This window comes from Microcaecilia unicolor, chromosome 4, assembly GCF_901765095.1.
Source record: "Microcaecilia unicolor chromosome 4, aMicUni1.1, whole genome shotgun sequence".
Taxonomy (NCBI): domain Eukaryota; kingdom Metazoa; phylum Chordata; class Amphibia; order Gymnophiona; family Siphonopidae; genus Microcaecilia; species Microcaecilia unicolor.
The window spans coordinates 287,191,929-287,208,376 of NC_044034.1; the positions used below are offsets into that span (position 1 = coordinate 287,191,929).

Below are 16,448 nucleotides of genomic sequence, written 5' to 3' on the forward strand. Positions count from 1 at the left end.
AATGACATCCTGAATTAGTGAAATGGAGAAAGGGCTGGGAAGGTCATGGAGAAATGAGTGAAAAGAGAGGGGGGATAAATCACTGTTAAAAAAAAATATTGACGGGGGAGTTGATTGTCAAAAGTTAATACTCATATTATAAGATTTAATGGATGGGACTATGACATATTGTGTTATTGTAAACTGTGTTGAATCATCAATAAAAAATTTCATTAAAAAAAAAAAAAGAAAATTGGAGCATCAGAATGAAGCTTGAATGCACTGAGAGGCAGTTGGAGTGTCAAAATGAGGCTTGGAATGCACAGAGAGGCAGCAGGAACACAAGACAGAGGCTTGGAACACTCACTGGTTGAACAGTAAATACTATCCCAAAAAACATAGAAAACTGTTTGGGGTTAGGATGGAGGAAACTGTGAGGATGGAATGGATCTTAGTGAGTACAGGTGGGTATAGGTTACATTCCATTGGGGATGGGCAAGGATGGGTGAAATTTCAGTCCCTGTGTAACTCTAGTCTCTACTGCTGGGCTGGGCCAGGCCTGGGTGGGCAGGCGAGGGAGGAGAGAGATGTTAAGCCTGTGCATGTGTGTACATCTATGCATCACATGTTCTGCGGTGGGAAGTAGACTAAGGAGATCCCGTTGCTGTTGCTGCTTGCTTTCTGCAGATGCTCTAAGAAGCACTCATTTATTACATCTAGGACTTTTACCTCCCTAGCACTCCCTGATGTGACATTTATCCAGTCAATATTGGGGTAATTTAAGTCACCCAATATTAATTAATTCTACATCAATTTATTCTGTATCTGGAGAATTTAATTATATTATTCACTGAAAAAATAGTGGAGAAAAAGACCTCAGTGTGAATCAGAGACACCCCAATTTGAAAGATACACACCTTCATTTGCAAAGAAGGCTCTTTTTAATCATGTCTAAAAAAAACTCCACTTTTATGTATATAAAATGCCTCTCCACGATTCAGAAATGAGAAGAGACTATAACTGAAATATTTTAAAGTTATACACTTATCTTGAATGCAGTTTTCAATGAACCTACCAATCCTTCAGTGAAATACGATAAGAGTCCCGATAATTTCTTTTAAATCCCAACAGGGGTTCCCTGTTTCACCATCATTTGTCTGCTTCATGGGAAAAATAACAATTTTAACGGGACACATCCAAGACAGCAATTTCAATTCACCACCGCCTGTCTCTCCTGGCTTTTCACAAAATGGCGGCCGCTTTGCAAATGAAGGTATATCTTTCAAATTGGGGTGTCTCTGATTCACACTGAGGTCTTTTTCTCCACTATTTTTTCAGTGAATAATATAATTCCATTCTCCAGATACAGAATAAATTGATGTAGAATTAATTACTATTGGGTGATATTGAGTGCTACAGATTCCCTACATTTTGGGTAATTGAAGTCACCCATTAATACACTATTGCCCAATTTGTAAGCTTTTCTAATTTATGTTAACATTTCTTCATCTGTCAGTTTGTCCTGTCCTGGCAGATGATAGTATAGCCCCACCAGTATACTCATTCCCTTCACACATGGAATTTCTATCCATATGGATTCTGTGCTGCTATTTCATACAGAATGTTTACTTTGACTCAACGCAACCTCCCTCCTATCTGACCCACTATCATTACAATATAATTTGTACCCTTATAACAGTGTACCATTGATTGTCCTCCTTCCACTAGATCTTAGAGATTCCTATCATATCTACCTCTTCATTTTGTGCTATATACCATCTCTCCCATTTTACTTTTTAGGCTTCTAGCATTTGTATACAGGACACTTCAAATTGTGGTTTTTGTCTGCATCTACATGTTACTTAGAAGTTGACGGTGTCAATTTGCTTCCTTTCCTCTCCTCTCCTTAAAACAATCCTGGTTTTGTTTCACCATTGTTGAAACCTCTCTACTCAGATTCCCTAAATGTCCTATTTTAATGGTATCCTTCAAGGACACCCCACTCTGAAACATATGCTCCTGAGCGACTGTCTGCTTTCCCCCACCCCCCCACCATTCTAATTTAAAAGCTGCTCGCTCTTTTTTTTTTTTTTTTAATGTTGATGCCAGCTGCCCGATTCCAACCCGGTTAAGATGGAGTCCATCCTTTTGGAATAGGCTCCCCCTTTTCCAGAATGTTGCCCAATTATTAACAAATCTAAATTCCTCATGCGTCCACTATCATCTCAACCATGCATTGAAACTTTGGAGCGAGGCCTGGCTCTTGGGTCCTGCGTATGGAATGGAGAGCATTTCTGAAAATGATACCCTGGAGGATCTGTATTTCAGCTTTGTCCCACAGGAACCAAAGCATAATTTCTTGCTTTCCTGGCCATTTTAGGGCACTTTTGGGAACCACAGAGCTGCAGAAATGTGTGATACTTAACATAAAACAAGCCATGCTGAGTCACACCAAGGCCCACTTAGTCTCCAATAGTGGCCAGTGCATGTCCCAAGTACCTGGCAGTTCTCAGAAAGTACATCTATTGCTGAGAGCTCATTTCCAGGGATAAGCAATGGCTTTCTCAAGTCTACCTAGCTAATAAAGAAACATGCATATATATATATATATATATATATATATATATATATATATATAATGACAATAAGATGGTACATTTTAGATAAGTATCTAACAATTGGTGCTTAGCACCAGCCCGGGCAAGAAATGCCTCTGCATTTGGCCTAGTCGAGAAGTTACTGCTGCTTCAGGCAAAAAGAACTGATGCCAGCCTTGGTAGCAATGCCACAGCCTGAGGCTTTCTCCTGCCACAAGCTGCATATAAGGAGAGAAGGGATGGGAATTGGGAGGAAAGAGAGAAGGCTGCAAATTGGGAAATAGGGAATGTGGCTGGAAAGGGAAAGGAAAATAAGCTAGAGAAAAAGGACAAAGAAAAAGAAAAGTGGGGCAAAATAATTTCCTGCCTCTTAAAATATATGGCTATGGCTCAAGATTTTTCAATACTCCCCTCCTCCCTTTTCATTTATACACAAACATACAAGAAAGAGAATCAACTCAGTCATATGGGCAACATACTTATATACCTACTTTTCTGGTGGGGTCGAAAACGCCAGTGTTCGGGGCCTGCCCACATAGACATGGTACGGGGACTGAAGTAAGAATATTCCCAAGGCTTTGCAGACAAATGGAGGCACATGGTCCCAATATCTCCATCACCAATGGGGATTACTTGCTGACTGAAAAACCAGAAAGAAGAGGTCTAACATCTGTCAACTATCCTAAGGACAGGATATCAATAGCAACCATTTATGTGACAATATCCTCTTAACTCCAAAAGGGGAAAGGGAAAGGGACTTGATATACTGCCTTTCTGAGGTTTTTTTTTTTGCAACTACATTCAAAGCAGTTTACATATATTCAGGTACTTATTTTGTACCAGGGGCAATGGAGGATTAAGTGACTTGTCCAGAGTCACAAAGAGCTGCAGTGGGAATCAAACTCAGTTCCCCAGGATCAAAGTCCACTGTACTAACCACTAGGCTACTCCTCCACAGAAACTGCTTTGGGTAGTAGAACAGACCAAATGAACAAAATGTCTCCATCTCCCAAATTCCTCCACCTGTGTTATTAATGTTATCCCAACAGAATAAAGACTTCCTCAGCTATCAATGGGTGCCCATTTGAGAGGGATGTTAATGACCGTTGGGGGTTAACTGAACCATGTAGTTGAGGGGACTCTGATCTCTGAGCTCCTGACACCCTGCTCCATTTAGCTACTTTACTTGCAATTTTCTCCGTTCTGTACATGAAGAGGGGTATCAAGTGGCTGACCAGTCTGGCATAGGATTCGAGGAACCCGTATCCCACCAAGTCAACTAAGCTACCCATAAAAGACAAAGAAGGTGAAATTAGATCTTACCTGCTAATTTTCTTTCCTCTAGACCCTCCAGACCGGTCAAGACATGTGGGTTATGTACTCCTACCAGCAGAGGGAGACTGAGAAAACACTGAGCTTTGGATAGTGTATATATAACCTGTGCAGAACCCGAACTAGCCAGTATAACAATAACAAAGCAGAGAAAAGAAAACAAACAACCTTACAGAACCCTGTACGTGACTCCAGACCACAAAAATTTGTGCTTCCACAGGCAGGCCACAAGCAGAGCCACACCTGTATCAGACTCATACCAGCATCAGGACCTGGCAAGTAGAGTCAAACTATTTAAACAACAATCATCAGCTGCCGAAAAATATCCAACAAGACTCAAAGAACACCTCCTGGCCTAAACTATATACAGGGTGTGCTCTTGACCGGTCTGGAGGGTCTAGAGGAAAGAATATTAGCAGGTAAGATCTAATTTCACTTTCCTCAGCGACCCTCCAGACCGGTCAAGACGCGTGGGACGTACCAAAGCAGTAAATATCTATGGGCGGTACCTGCGAAGGCCAGAGGTCAAAACTGCTGCACCAAAATTTGCCTCTTCCTTTGCATGAACATCAATCCTATAATGCTTCACAAATGAATGTAAAGAAGACCAAACTGCCGCCCGACAAATATCCAGCGGAGGAATCATACTATTTTCCGCCCAGGAGGCCGCCACTCCCCTAGTGGAGTGAGCTGAAAAAACCTGAGGTACCTCACGACCCTTCAATAAATAAGCAGATGCAATCACCTCCTTCAACCACTGGGCTATAGTTGCCTTGAAAGCGGCTGCCCCCTTCCTAGGACCACCATGAAGAACAAACGATCTGAGGCTCTGAACTCCTGAGTGCTTGATAGATAACAACGTAAAACCCGCCGAACATCTAGCTTTGCAAGACAACGCTGCTCTGAATCTCCTGCCAAATTCCCTAAAACTGGCAAAGAAAGGATCTGATTCACATGAAAATCGGAAAACACTTTGGGCAAAAAGGATGGCACTGGACGCAGAGAAACCTTTTCCTTGGAAAAAGACAAGAAAGGTGCCCTAAAAGACAAAGCATGAAGCTCCGAAACCCTCTGTGCTGACGTAATGGCCACCAAAAACACCGCCTTTAAGGAAAGATCCTTGCAAGTAACCGAAACCAAAGGTTCAAATGGAGGCTGGACCAAAGCATCCAAAACAAGATTCAAATCCCATGGAGGAACTAACCGACGACGAGGAGAACAAATCAATTTAACGCCCTTCAAACAACAGACCACATCAGGTGCAGAAGGTAAGGACTTCCCCTGAACCTTTCCGCAGAAACAGGACAAGGCCGCCACCTGCACCTTCAAAGTAGACAAGGCCAAACCCCTGTCCAAACTATCCTGCAAAAAATCTAATACCTCCGCAATAGAAGTATGAAAGGGGATAAAATCCCGATCTTGACACCAGTGCTCAAAAAGCCTCCAGACTCAAATGTACGCCAGAGAAGTGGATTATTTGCGGGAGTTTAACATCGTAGCGATAACTCTAGAAGAAAACCCTTTCTTCCTCAACTTGTGCCTCTCAAGAGCCAAGCCATAAGCGAGAACGGAGATGGGTCTGGCATTACGATCGGGCCTTGACACAATAATACTATCTCTGTCAAATGAATCGGCTCCGCTTCCGCTAAACGCACCAGATCTCCGTACCACGGACGACGCGGCCAATTCGGAGCTATCAAAATCACCAGACCCGAGTGATGTCCGATGGGCTGGACTACTCGACCGACTAGAGGCCACGGTGGAAAAACATACAGCAACCTCTGGGGCCAGGGCAGAAGAAGAGTGTTGAGTCCCTCCGCCCGAGGGTATCTTCTGCGACTGAAAAACTGTTGGACTTGCGCATTGGCTGCCGTTGCCATGAGATCCATCACTGGAAGACCCCATTCTGACACAATGCGATTGAAAACCGACCGATGCAGAGCCCATTCTCCAGGATCTAGAGTATGTCTGCTCAGATAATCTGCATCCACGTTGTCCACCCCGGCTATATGTCCTGCCAAAAGAGCCTGAAGATGAAGTTCTGCCCAGCGAAACAACTGCGCCGCCTCCTCTGCGACCACCTGGCTCTTTGTGCCCCCTTGCCGGTTGACATAAGCTACGGCCGTGGCGTTGTCACAGAGCACTCTGGACTGCTTTGCCGAGAAAAGATGCCAACCTCCCTCCCACTGAAAATAATGGCACTGCTCTTCCGAATAGGAAAAGTGAAACTGAACTCCTCATTCGTTCCGACTTAATTATTTTTTTTTTTTTAAGTAAACACAGAAAGCCTGGCAGCTGCTGATTGCAAGGCACTCAAGACTCCAGTGCTGAGACAGGAGCCGAGGCACAAAGCTGCCACTACCGGAGAGAACAGCACAGGGGGAGGGACCCGACTAGCAGGTGTAACACCCCTAGGGGAATACTGGGCCCCACCGGACCCAAACCCCCGAAGCACTTTTTTATTTTTTAAACCACGCACAGGGTTCTGCAATAACAGAAAAATTCTAAATTAAAAATTCCCTTTTTCTTATTCTTAAAACTAACTCACCAGACTAGGGAAGACTGCACAGGCTGTACCTCTACCTCTGCTGAGACTGAGAAAATACTGGCTAATTGGGGTTCTGCACAGGTTATATATAAACTATCCAAAGCTTAGTGTTTTCTCAGTCTCCCTCTGCTGGTAGGAGTACATAACCCACGCGTCTTGATCGGTCTGGAGGGTCGCTGAGGAAGAGAGTCATACAGAAGAATCTAAAAAGGCAGACCAAACATTGCCCATCTCTGAGCACGGCATCTGAATGGACTGCAAAAAGTACCACCAGGTCCGAGCAGCAATGGAAAACACAATCGGAAAGCAGCTGCAGCTCATACTGGATATATTAGATGTCATGGATCAGAGATTTACAATCTCACTGCAAGCTTCAGATGGTGCAAAAACAAGTCCCACATTCAGACTAAACCAAGGCAGTTAACAGAAAGCAGACAACCTAGAAAATAAGTCTTGGCAGGGCTGGTATTGGGGGGGGGGGGGGGGCACAAACTGGGCCCCAGGGGCCAGTCCCCCATCTCGTCCCCTTCTATCACCCTGATTCCAGGTCTCCCTCCCTTCCCTGCCCAACATGTTTTTGTTGACAGGGGATCATCAGCAATTCTGATATACTGCCTGTGACTGCCCCAGTGCTGTTTCTCTGCAGCGTTCCATCCCCTTCTGACACAACTTCCTGTTTCAGTGGAATGCAGCAGCGGAACAGCACCAGTGCAGTCACAGATAGCGTATCAGAATCGGTGCTGCGCAGATGATCCCCCATTAACAAAAACAGGATGTAAGCTGGACAGGGAAGATGAGGGGAAGAGAGGGAGACCTCGGATCAGGGTGGTGAGATGGGGAAGAGATGGTGGTCTGTGGGGATCCCATGGAGATATCTTAAAGTAGAACAGAGGAGGGGTTTGAGAAATAGGGAGACATGCCATACTGGGAGTGGGAGTGCTAGAGAAGAAATGATGGGCCCAGTACATAGGGAAGGAAGAGAGAGGTGGCAGACAATGTGGTGGAAGGAAGAAAGGGAAAGTTGTTGGGAGTGGTATGGAGGGAGGTAGAGATGCTAGATAGGAGGGTGGTTGGGAAGAAAGAGAATGATGTTGGACCCAGGGAAGGAAGAGGCAGGTGTTGAACAATGGGATGGAGGGAGAGATGCTGGCTCATGTGGGATAGGGTAGGGGAAAGGAATAACAGCAGGAAGGAGAGGAAGCAATGTTGGACCATAGAGAGAGAGAAAGAGAGGTGATTGACCATGCCGGGGAGGGGGGAGTGGCAGCAGGAGGAGGGAAGAGAGATGGGACAGGAAGATGATGGAGGTGTGGAGAAAAAGGGACAGGGATATGTTAGCAACAAAAATGTGGGTGTGGAATTTGAAATTCATAAGAATAAACCAGCATAAACTAATCCACAATATGAGAACAATGACTATGTCTCAATGTTTATAAATAGGAAGGAAAAGCCTCAAAGAACTCAAAATCATACAGATTTAAAGAACTGACATGATCACAGCGATCTTCATCATTGGCAAAAACCTAACCAAAAAAATGTTTCTCTCATCAAAATGTCATCAAATAATTGTTTTGTAGTAAAATCTGAAGATAGCACAGAATCTGTGCTATCTTCTAGCATTCACAGCCCAGCAGTTACTGGTAATGCAAAAATGAAAGCACTTATCTCAGTGGAACACATATAGTGTATAAATTGATCAGAGCCGCATACATTAGTGAGGAGAAAATGCAGGTAGACAGCAGTGATGAGGTCATGGCACATGCTGAGCGACCTGTAACGTAACGTAAATCAAAGGGCCAAGTGGAAGGATGGGCAAATCACTCACAATAAAGGACTTCATGTAGGCAAAAATGTTAGATATAAACAAGCAATTTAGGCAGAAATCTGGAGAAGGAATTCTGAAGTGGTTAGTAAGATTGTGGGATGAGGGAGCAGACTCCGTACATATTACCACAGCAGAGATGCAGCATCTGGGGTCTCTAGCCTCACATCCCACCTTGAGACAGAAACTGAAAGGGCTACAAACACACAGAGCACAGTCTCTGGTTGAATGGATAACAGGGGCAGTGCAGCATGCTTGGGCAGATCCTAGGGATATTGAGGAAGATAATACAGCATGGAAAACAGTGACTGAGGGGATCCAGCAATTAAAAGAAATTTGGATGTAAGCTGTTTACAATGCCACCCCTTTCAGGGCCCTGACATGGAGCCCTTTACAGCAGGGATGCAGGCCCAAATAATTAAGCAAGTGCCTGCACACTTGAAAGGCACACTCCTAAGTATACTGGCAGGACACAGGGAACACAGTTTTAGATATCACATTGTTATTCGGGGAACTGGAGGACATGGGGGGTCCCCTCACAGCTTAGACAAAACATGTACTGTTAGTGAGAACAGGCTGACGAAGGGGGAGGTAACATACATAACCAGAAGGCAACGTTCACTGGCTTACTGAAAAGCAGGTGCTGAATTAACTGACAAGCAGCCGACCGCTGTGTTGTTCAAGTTATGGAAGGAAAAATGCAAGACTGCAGAAAGACAAGAAAAGGAGGGGGAAACGAAGCCTACCACTCCCCTAGGCAGAGGGTAACCAGACACAAAGCAGGACATATCCTGATTTAGGACAATGGCAGGCCCCTTCCCCTACACAATGACAAACTGGCAGATCTCCTCTTTCAATGCCCAACAGTGGGGACAGGAGATCTACACCCATACGTCCCACTCACAAATTATTGGTCACAGGGAAATTCACAAATGCTTCATTTAATTGATACAGAAACAGAAGAGATCCTTTTGCATGGCAGTGAAATGAAACTGAAGGGAGAAACTGTTTTTGTAAATGGGTATGGGGATGCCAGTATCCAAGCAAAGTGTTTAAGAAGGGAAAGTGGCAGTGGGCCCATCCCCACCATTTACAGCTACAGTATTTGTGACATGCTGGGGGATATGCTGAGCGTTAACATTCTCTCAGGGAGAACAGTGCAAACATATTGTGGGACATATGGTCTTGATAAACATGCATAAAGTCTGTCTTGTTAAGCAGATTGTGAGATGTCATGCAAAACAGTATCTCATAAGAACATAAGAAAAGCTATACTGGGTCAGACCAATGGTCCATCTAGCCCAGTATCCTGTTCCAACAGTGGCCAATCCAGGTCACAAGTACCTGGCAGAAACCCAAATAGTAGCAACATTCCATGCTACCAATCTCAGGGCAACCAGTGGCATCCCCATGTCTATTTCAATAGCAGACTATGGACTTTTCTCCAGGAACTTGTCCAAACCTTTTTTAAACCCTGATACACTAACTGCTGATGCCACATCCTCTGGCAACAAGCTCCAGAGTTCAACTATTCATTGAGTGAAAAAAATATTTCCTCCTATTTGTTTTAAAGTATTTCCATGTAACTTGAGTGTCCCCTAGTCATTATACTTTTAGAAAAAGAGTGAAAAAAATTTGATTCACTTTTGCCCGTTCTACACCACAATAATATCTCCTCTCAGCAGTCTCTTTTTCAATCTGAAGAGCCCTAGAGCACTCCCAAGGCCCTGTGTGCTCTATCCAGCTGCATTAAAGTTTCTTCCAACCCCAAAAGTGTCTGGATAAATCTATGGCACCGTTTGCTTTACTCATTCCACCTCTAGCAATATGCCATCTCAGGATTATCACGCTCTAGATAATCAGCTTACATGCTGTCAAATCAGCGAATGCTACATACCTGTAGAAGGTATTCTCCGAGGACAGCAGGCTGATTGTTCTCACTGATGGGTGACGTCCACGGCAGCCCCTCCAATCGGAACACTTTCCTAGCAAAGGCCTTTGCTAGTCCTTGCACGCCGATGCGCACCGCGCATGCGCAGCCGTCTTCCCACCCGAACCGGCTCGTGTTCGTCAGTCCCATATGTAGCAAAACAAAGGCAAGGGAAGACACAACTCCAAAGGGGAGGCGGGCGGGTTTGTGAGAACAATCAGCCTGCTGTCCTCGGAGAATACCTTCTACAGGTATGTAGCATTCGCTTTCTCCGAGGACAAGCAGGCTGCTTGTTCTCACTGATGGGGTATCCCTAGCCCCCAGCTCACTCAAAACAACAACCATGGTCAATTGGGCCTCGCAACGGCGAGGACATAACTGAGATTGACCTAACAATTTATCCAACTAACTGAGAGTGCAGCCTGGAACAGAATAAACATGGGCCTAGGGGGGGTGGAGTTGGATTCTAAACCCCGAACAGATTCTGAAGCACTGATTGCCCGAACCGACTGTCGCGTCGGGTATCCTGCTGCACGCAGTAATGAGATGTGAATGTGTGGACAGATGACCACGTCGCAGCTTTGCAAATCTCTTCAATAGTGGCTGACTTCAAGTGGGCTACTGACGCTGCCATGGCTCTAACATTATGAGCCGTGACATGACCCTCAAGAGCCAGCCCAGCCTGGGCATAAGTGAAGGAAATGCAATCTGCTAGCCAATTGGATATGGTGCGTTTCCCCACAGCCACTCCTCTCCTGTTGGGATCAAAAGAAACAAACAATTGGGCGGACTATCTGTTGGGCTGTGTCCGCTCCAGATAGAAGGCCAATGCTCTTTTGCAGTCCAATGTGTGCAGCTGACGTTCAGCAGGGCAGGAATGAGGACGGGGAAAGAATGTTGGCAAGACAATTGACTGGTTCAGATGGAACTCCGACACAACCTTTGGCAAGAACTTAGGGTGAGTGCGGAGGACTACTCTGTTATGATGAAATTTGGTGTAAGGGGCCTGGGCTACCAGGGCCTGAAGCTCACTGACTCTACGAGCTGAAGTAACTGCCACATGAAATGACCTTCCAGGTCAAGTACTTCAGATGGCAGGAATTCAGTGGCTCAAAAGGAGGTTTCATCAGCTGGGTGAGAACGACATTGAGATCCCATGACACTGTAGGAGGCTTGACAGGGGGCTTTGACAAAAGCAAACCTCTCATGAAACGAACAACTAAAGGCTGTCCTGAGATCGGCTTACCTTCCACACGGTAATGGTATGCACTGATTGCACTAAGGTGAACCCTTACAGAGTTGGTCTTGAGACCAGCCTCAGACAAGTGCAGAAGGTATTCAAGCAGGGTCTGTGTAGGACAAGAGCGAGGATCTAGGGCCTTGCTGTCACACCAGACGGCAAACCTCCTCCATAGAAAGAAGTAACTCTTCTTAGTGGAATCTTTCCTGGAAGCAAGCAAGATGCGGGAGACACCCTCTGACAGACCCAAAGAGGCAAAGAGGCATATTTTCAAAGCACTTAGCCTTCCAAAGTTCCATAGGTTTCTATGGAACTTTGGAAGGCTAAGTGCTTTGAAAATATGCCTAAAAGTCTACGCTCTCAACATCTAGGAAGTGACAGCCAGAGACCGGAGGTTGGGATGCAGAAGCGCCCCTTCGTCCTGTGAGATGAGGGTCGGAAAACACTCCAATCTCCACGGTTCTTCGGAGGACAACTCCAGAAGAAGAGGGAACCAGATCTGACGCGGCCAAAAAGGAGCAATCAGAATCATGGTGCCTCGGTCTTGCTTGAGTTTCAACAAAGTCTTCCCCACCAGAGGTATGGGAGGATAAGCATACAGCAGACCCTCCCCCCAGTCCAGGAGGAAGGCATCCGATGCCGGTCTGCCGTGGGCCTGAAGCCTGGAACAGAAACTGAGGGACTTTGTGGTTGGCTCGAGATGCGAAGAGATCTACCAAGGGGGTGCCCCACACCTGGAAGATCTGTTGCACTACCCTGGAATTGAGCGACCACTTGTGAGGTTGCATAATCCTGCTCAACCTGTCGGCCAGACTGTTGTTTACGCCTGCCAGATATGTGGTTTGGTGCACCATGCCGTGACGGCAAGCCCAGAGCCACATGCTGACGGCTTCCTGACACAGGGGGCGAGATCCGGTGCCCCCCTGCTTGTTGATGTAATACATGGCAACCTGGTTGTCTGTCTGAATTTGGATAATTTGGTGGGACAGCCGATCTCTGAAAGCCTTCAGAGCGTTCCAGACCGCTCGTAACTCCAGGAGATTGATCTGCAGATCGCGTTCCTGGAGGTAACAGCTTCCCTGGGTGTGAAGCCCATTGACATGAGCTCCCCACCCCAGGAGAGACGCATCCGTAGTCAGCACATTTTGTGGCTGAGGAATTTGGAAAGGACGTCCCAGAGTCAAATTGGACCAAATCGTCCACCAATACAGGGATTTGAGAAAACTCGTGGACAGGTGGATCACGTCTTCTAGGTCCCCAGCAGCCTGAAACCACTGGGAAGCTAGGGTCCATTGAGCAGATCTCATGTGAAGGCGGGCCATGGGAGTCACATGAACTGTGGAGGCCATGTGGCCCAGCAATCTCAACATCTGCCGAGCTGTGATCTGCTGGGACGCTCGCACCCGCGAGACGAGGGACAACAAGTTGTTGGCTCTCGCCTCTGGGAGATAGGCACGAGCCGTCCGAGAATCCAGCAGAGCTCCTATGAATTCGAGTTTCTGCACTGGGAGAAGATGGGACTTTGGATAATTTATCACAAACCCCAGTAGCTCCAGGAGTCGAATAGTCATCTGCATGTACTGTAGAGCTCCTGCCTCGGATGTGTTCTTCACCAGCCAATCGTCGAGATATGGGAACACGTGTACCCCCAAGCCTGCGAAGTGCCGCCACTACTACAGCCAAGCACTTCGGGAACACTCTGGGCGCAGAGGCGAGCCCAAAGGGTAGCACACAGTACTGGAAGTGACGTGTGCCCAGCTGAAATTGCAGATACTGTCTGTGAGCTGGCAGTATCGGGATGTGTGTGTAGGCGTCCTTCAAGTCCAGAGAGCATAGCCAATCGTTTTCCTGAATCAAGGGGAGAAGGGTGCCCAGGGAAAGCATCCTGAACTTTTCTTTGACCAGATATTTGTTCAGGGCCCTTAGGTCTAGGATGGGACGCATCTCCCCGTTTCCTTTTCCACAAGGAAGTACCTGGAATAGAATCCCAGCCCTTCCTGCCCGGATGGCACGGGCTCGACCGCATTGGCGCTGAGAAGGGCGGAGAGTTCCTCTGCAAGTACCTGCTTGTGTTGGAAGCTGTAAGACTGAGCTCCCGGTGGACAATTTGGAGGTTTTGAGGCCAAATTGCAGGACTATTTGGAGAACCCACTGATCGGATGTTATGAGAGGCCACCTTTGATGAAAAACTTTCAACCTCCCTCCGACCGGCAGGTCGCCCGGCACTGACACTTGGATGTCGGCTATGCTCTGCTGGAGCCAGTCAAAAGCTCGTCCCTTGCTTTTGCTGGGGAGCCGAGGGGCCTTGCTGAGGCGCACGCTGCTGACGAGAGCGAGCGCGCTGGGGCTTAGCCTGGGCCGCAGGCTGTCGAGGAGGATTGTACCTACGCTTACCAGAAGAGTAGGGAACAGTCTTCCTTCCCCAAAAAAATAGTCTACCTGTAGAGGTAGAAGCTGAAGGCTGCCGGCGGGAGAACTTGTCGAAAGCGGTATCCCGCTGGTGGAGCTGCTCTACCACCTGTTCGACTTTCTCTCCAAAAATATTATCCGCACGGCAAGGCGAGTCCGCAATCCACTGCTGGATCCTATTCTCCAGGTCGGAGGCACGCAGCCATGAGAGTCTCCGCATCACCACACCTTGAGCAGCGGCCCTGGACGCAACATCAAAGGTGTCATACACCCCTCTGGCCAGGAATTTTCTGCACGCCTTCAGCTGCCTGACCACCTCCTGAAATGGCTTGGCTTGCTCAGGGGGGAGCTTGTCCACCAAGCCCGCCAACTGCCGCACATTGTTCCGCATGTGTATGCTCGTGTAGAGCTGGTAAGACTGGATTTTGGCCACGAGCATAGAAGAATGGTAGGCCTTCCTCCCAAAGGAGTCTAAGGTTCTAGAGTCCTTGCCCGGGGGCGCCGAAGCATGCTCCCTAGAACTCTTAGCCTTCTTTAGGGCCAAATCCACAACTCCAGAGTCGTGAGGCAACTGAGTGCGCATCAGCTCTGCGTCCCCATGGATCCGGTACTGGGACTAGATCTTCTTGGGAATGTGGGGATTACTTAATGGCTTGGTCCAGTTCGCCAGCAACGTCTTTTTTAAGACATGATGCATGGGTACTGTGGACGCTTCCTTAGGTGGAGAGGGATAGTCCAGGAGCTCAAACATTTCAGCCCTGGGCTCGTCCTCCACAACCACCGGGAAGGGGATAGCCGTAGACATCTCCCGGACAAAGGCCGCGAAAGACAGGCTCTCGGGAGGAGAAAGCTGCCTTTCAGGGGAGGGAGTGGGATCCGAAGGAAGGCCATCAGACTCCTCGTCAGAGAAACATCCGATGTCCTCCTCCTCCTCCTCCCATGAGGCCTCACCATCGGTATCAGACACAAGTTCACGGACCTGTGTCTGAAGCCGTGCCCGGCTCGACTCCGTGGAACCACGTCCACGGTGTGGGCGTCGAGAGGTAGACTCCCTCGCCCGCGCCGCTCCCTCCGCCGACGGGGAGCCTTCCTGGGAGGCGACGGCAGTCGGTACCGCAAGTGGCACCGATGTCGGAGACCTCACCCCGGGCAAAGGGCCAGCCGGCGCCTCACTCGACGGTACCGGTGGAGCAAGCACCCCCGGTACCGGAGGGGAAGGGCGCAACAGCTCTCCCAGGATCTCTGGGAGAACGGCCCGGAGACTCTCGTGCAGAGCGGCTGTGGAGAAAGACATGGAAGTCGATGCAGGTGTCGATGTCAGAGTCTGTTCCAGGCGTGGAGGCTGTTCCGGGCTGTCCAAAGTGGAGCGCATCGACACCTCCTGAACAGAGGGTGAGCGGTCCTCTCGGTGCCGATGCCTACTGGGTGCCGACTCCCTTGGCGACCCAGAGCTCTCAGTACCGATACGGGAAGGAGACCGGTGTCGATGCTTCTTTGACTTTTTCAAACGAAGCATGTAGCCGGAGCTTCCCGGTACCGACGAGGACGTAGAATCCAGCCGTCGCTTCCTCGGGGCTGAGGCCGAAGAAGGTCGGTCTCGGGGGGGCTGTACCACAGGAGCCCTCAGGGTAGGGGGAGACCCACCCGAAGGCTCACCGCCACCAGCAGGGGAATGGCCAGCCCTCACCTGCACTCCAGTCGAAGCACCACCATCCGACGACATCAGCAGAAGTGGAGGTCCCGGTACCACCGACGCCGACGCAGCCTTCCGATGTCTCGGCCCCGATGCAAAGGGTCGATGCCTTGATGCACTCGATGCAGTTGCGGCCGAGGACGGAGGTCTTGACGCTGTCGACGTCGACGCACTCGATACTCCCGGTGCCTATGCCGACGAAGAGCCCGAGAACAAAACGTTCCACTGGGCTAATCTCGCTACCTGAGTCCTTTTCTGTAAAAGGGTGCAAAGACTGCAGGCCTGCGGGCGGTGCCCAGCCCCCAGACACTGAAGACACGACGCGTACCTGTCAGTGAGCGAGATTACCCGGGCGCACTGGGTGCACTTCTTGAAGCCGCTGGGAGACTTCGATGACATGGGCGGAAAAATCACGCCGGCGAAATCAAAACTCGTAATTGCGGTAAGGCACCAAAAAGAGGGGAAGAAAAAAATTCGACCCGAGGCCTCAAAAGGGCCTACCCCGAAAACGAAAAGAAACTTAACGGGACAAAAACTGGAAATACAGGAATGGGAAAAAGACCGAAAAGGCCTTCTTCCAAAATCCTTTTTCCTTTTTTTTTTTACTAGCGAAAAGTCCAAAAAAGACGCGCGAGGTCAACTTAAGGGGCGCGAACGGCGTAACACGACCGTACCGAGCGCGGACAAAAGAAGACTGACGAACACGAACCGGTTCGGGCGGGAAGACGGCCGCGCATGCGCATCGGCGCGCGAGGACTAGCAAAGGCCTTTGCTAGGAAAGTGTTCCGATTGGAGGGGCTGCCGTACACGTCACCCATCAGTGAGAACAAGCAGCCTGCTTGTCCTCGGAGAATGCAAATATATGCTTATTTATGAGGGTAAGCACCTGGAGCAGATC

At 48.3% G+C, this 16,448-nt stretch overlaps 1 protein-coding gene across 1 annotated transcript in view; it reads right to left on the minus strand.

Annotated features, from left to right (window-relative positions):
* NCAPH (non-SMC condensin I complex subunit H) overlaps window positions 1-16,448 on the minus strand; it is a gene marked incomplete in the record, with an annotated part of 295,343 nt that overhangs the window by 151,905 nt on the left and 126,990 nt on the right. The window contains 1 exon segment of the mRNA XM_030202485.1: window positions 3,068-3,216. Within this exon segment, the coding sequence (XP_030058345.1) occupies window positions 3,068-3,216 (149 nt within the window).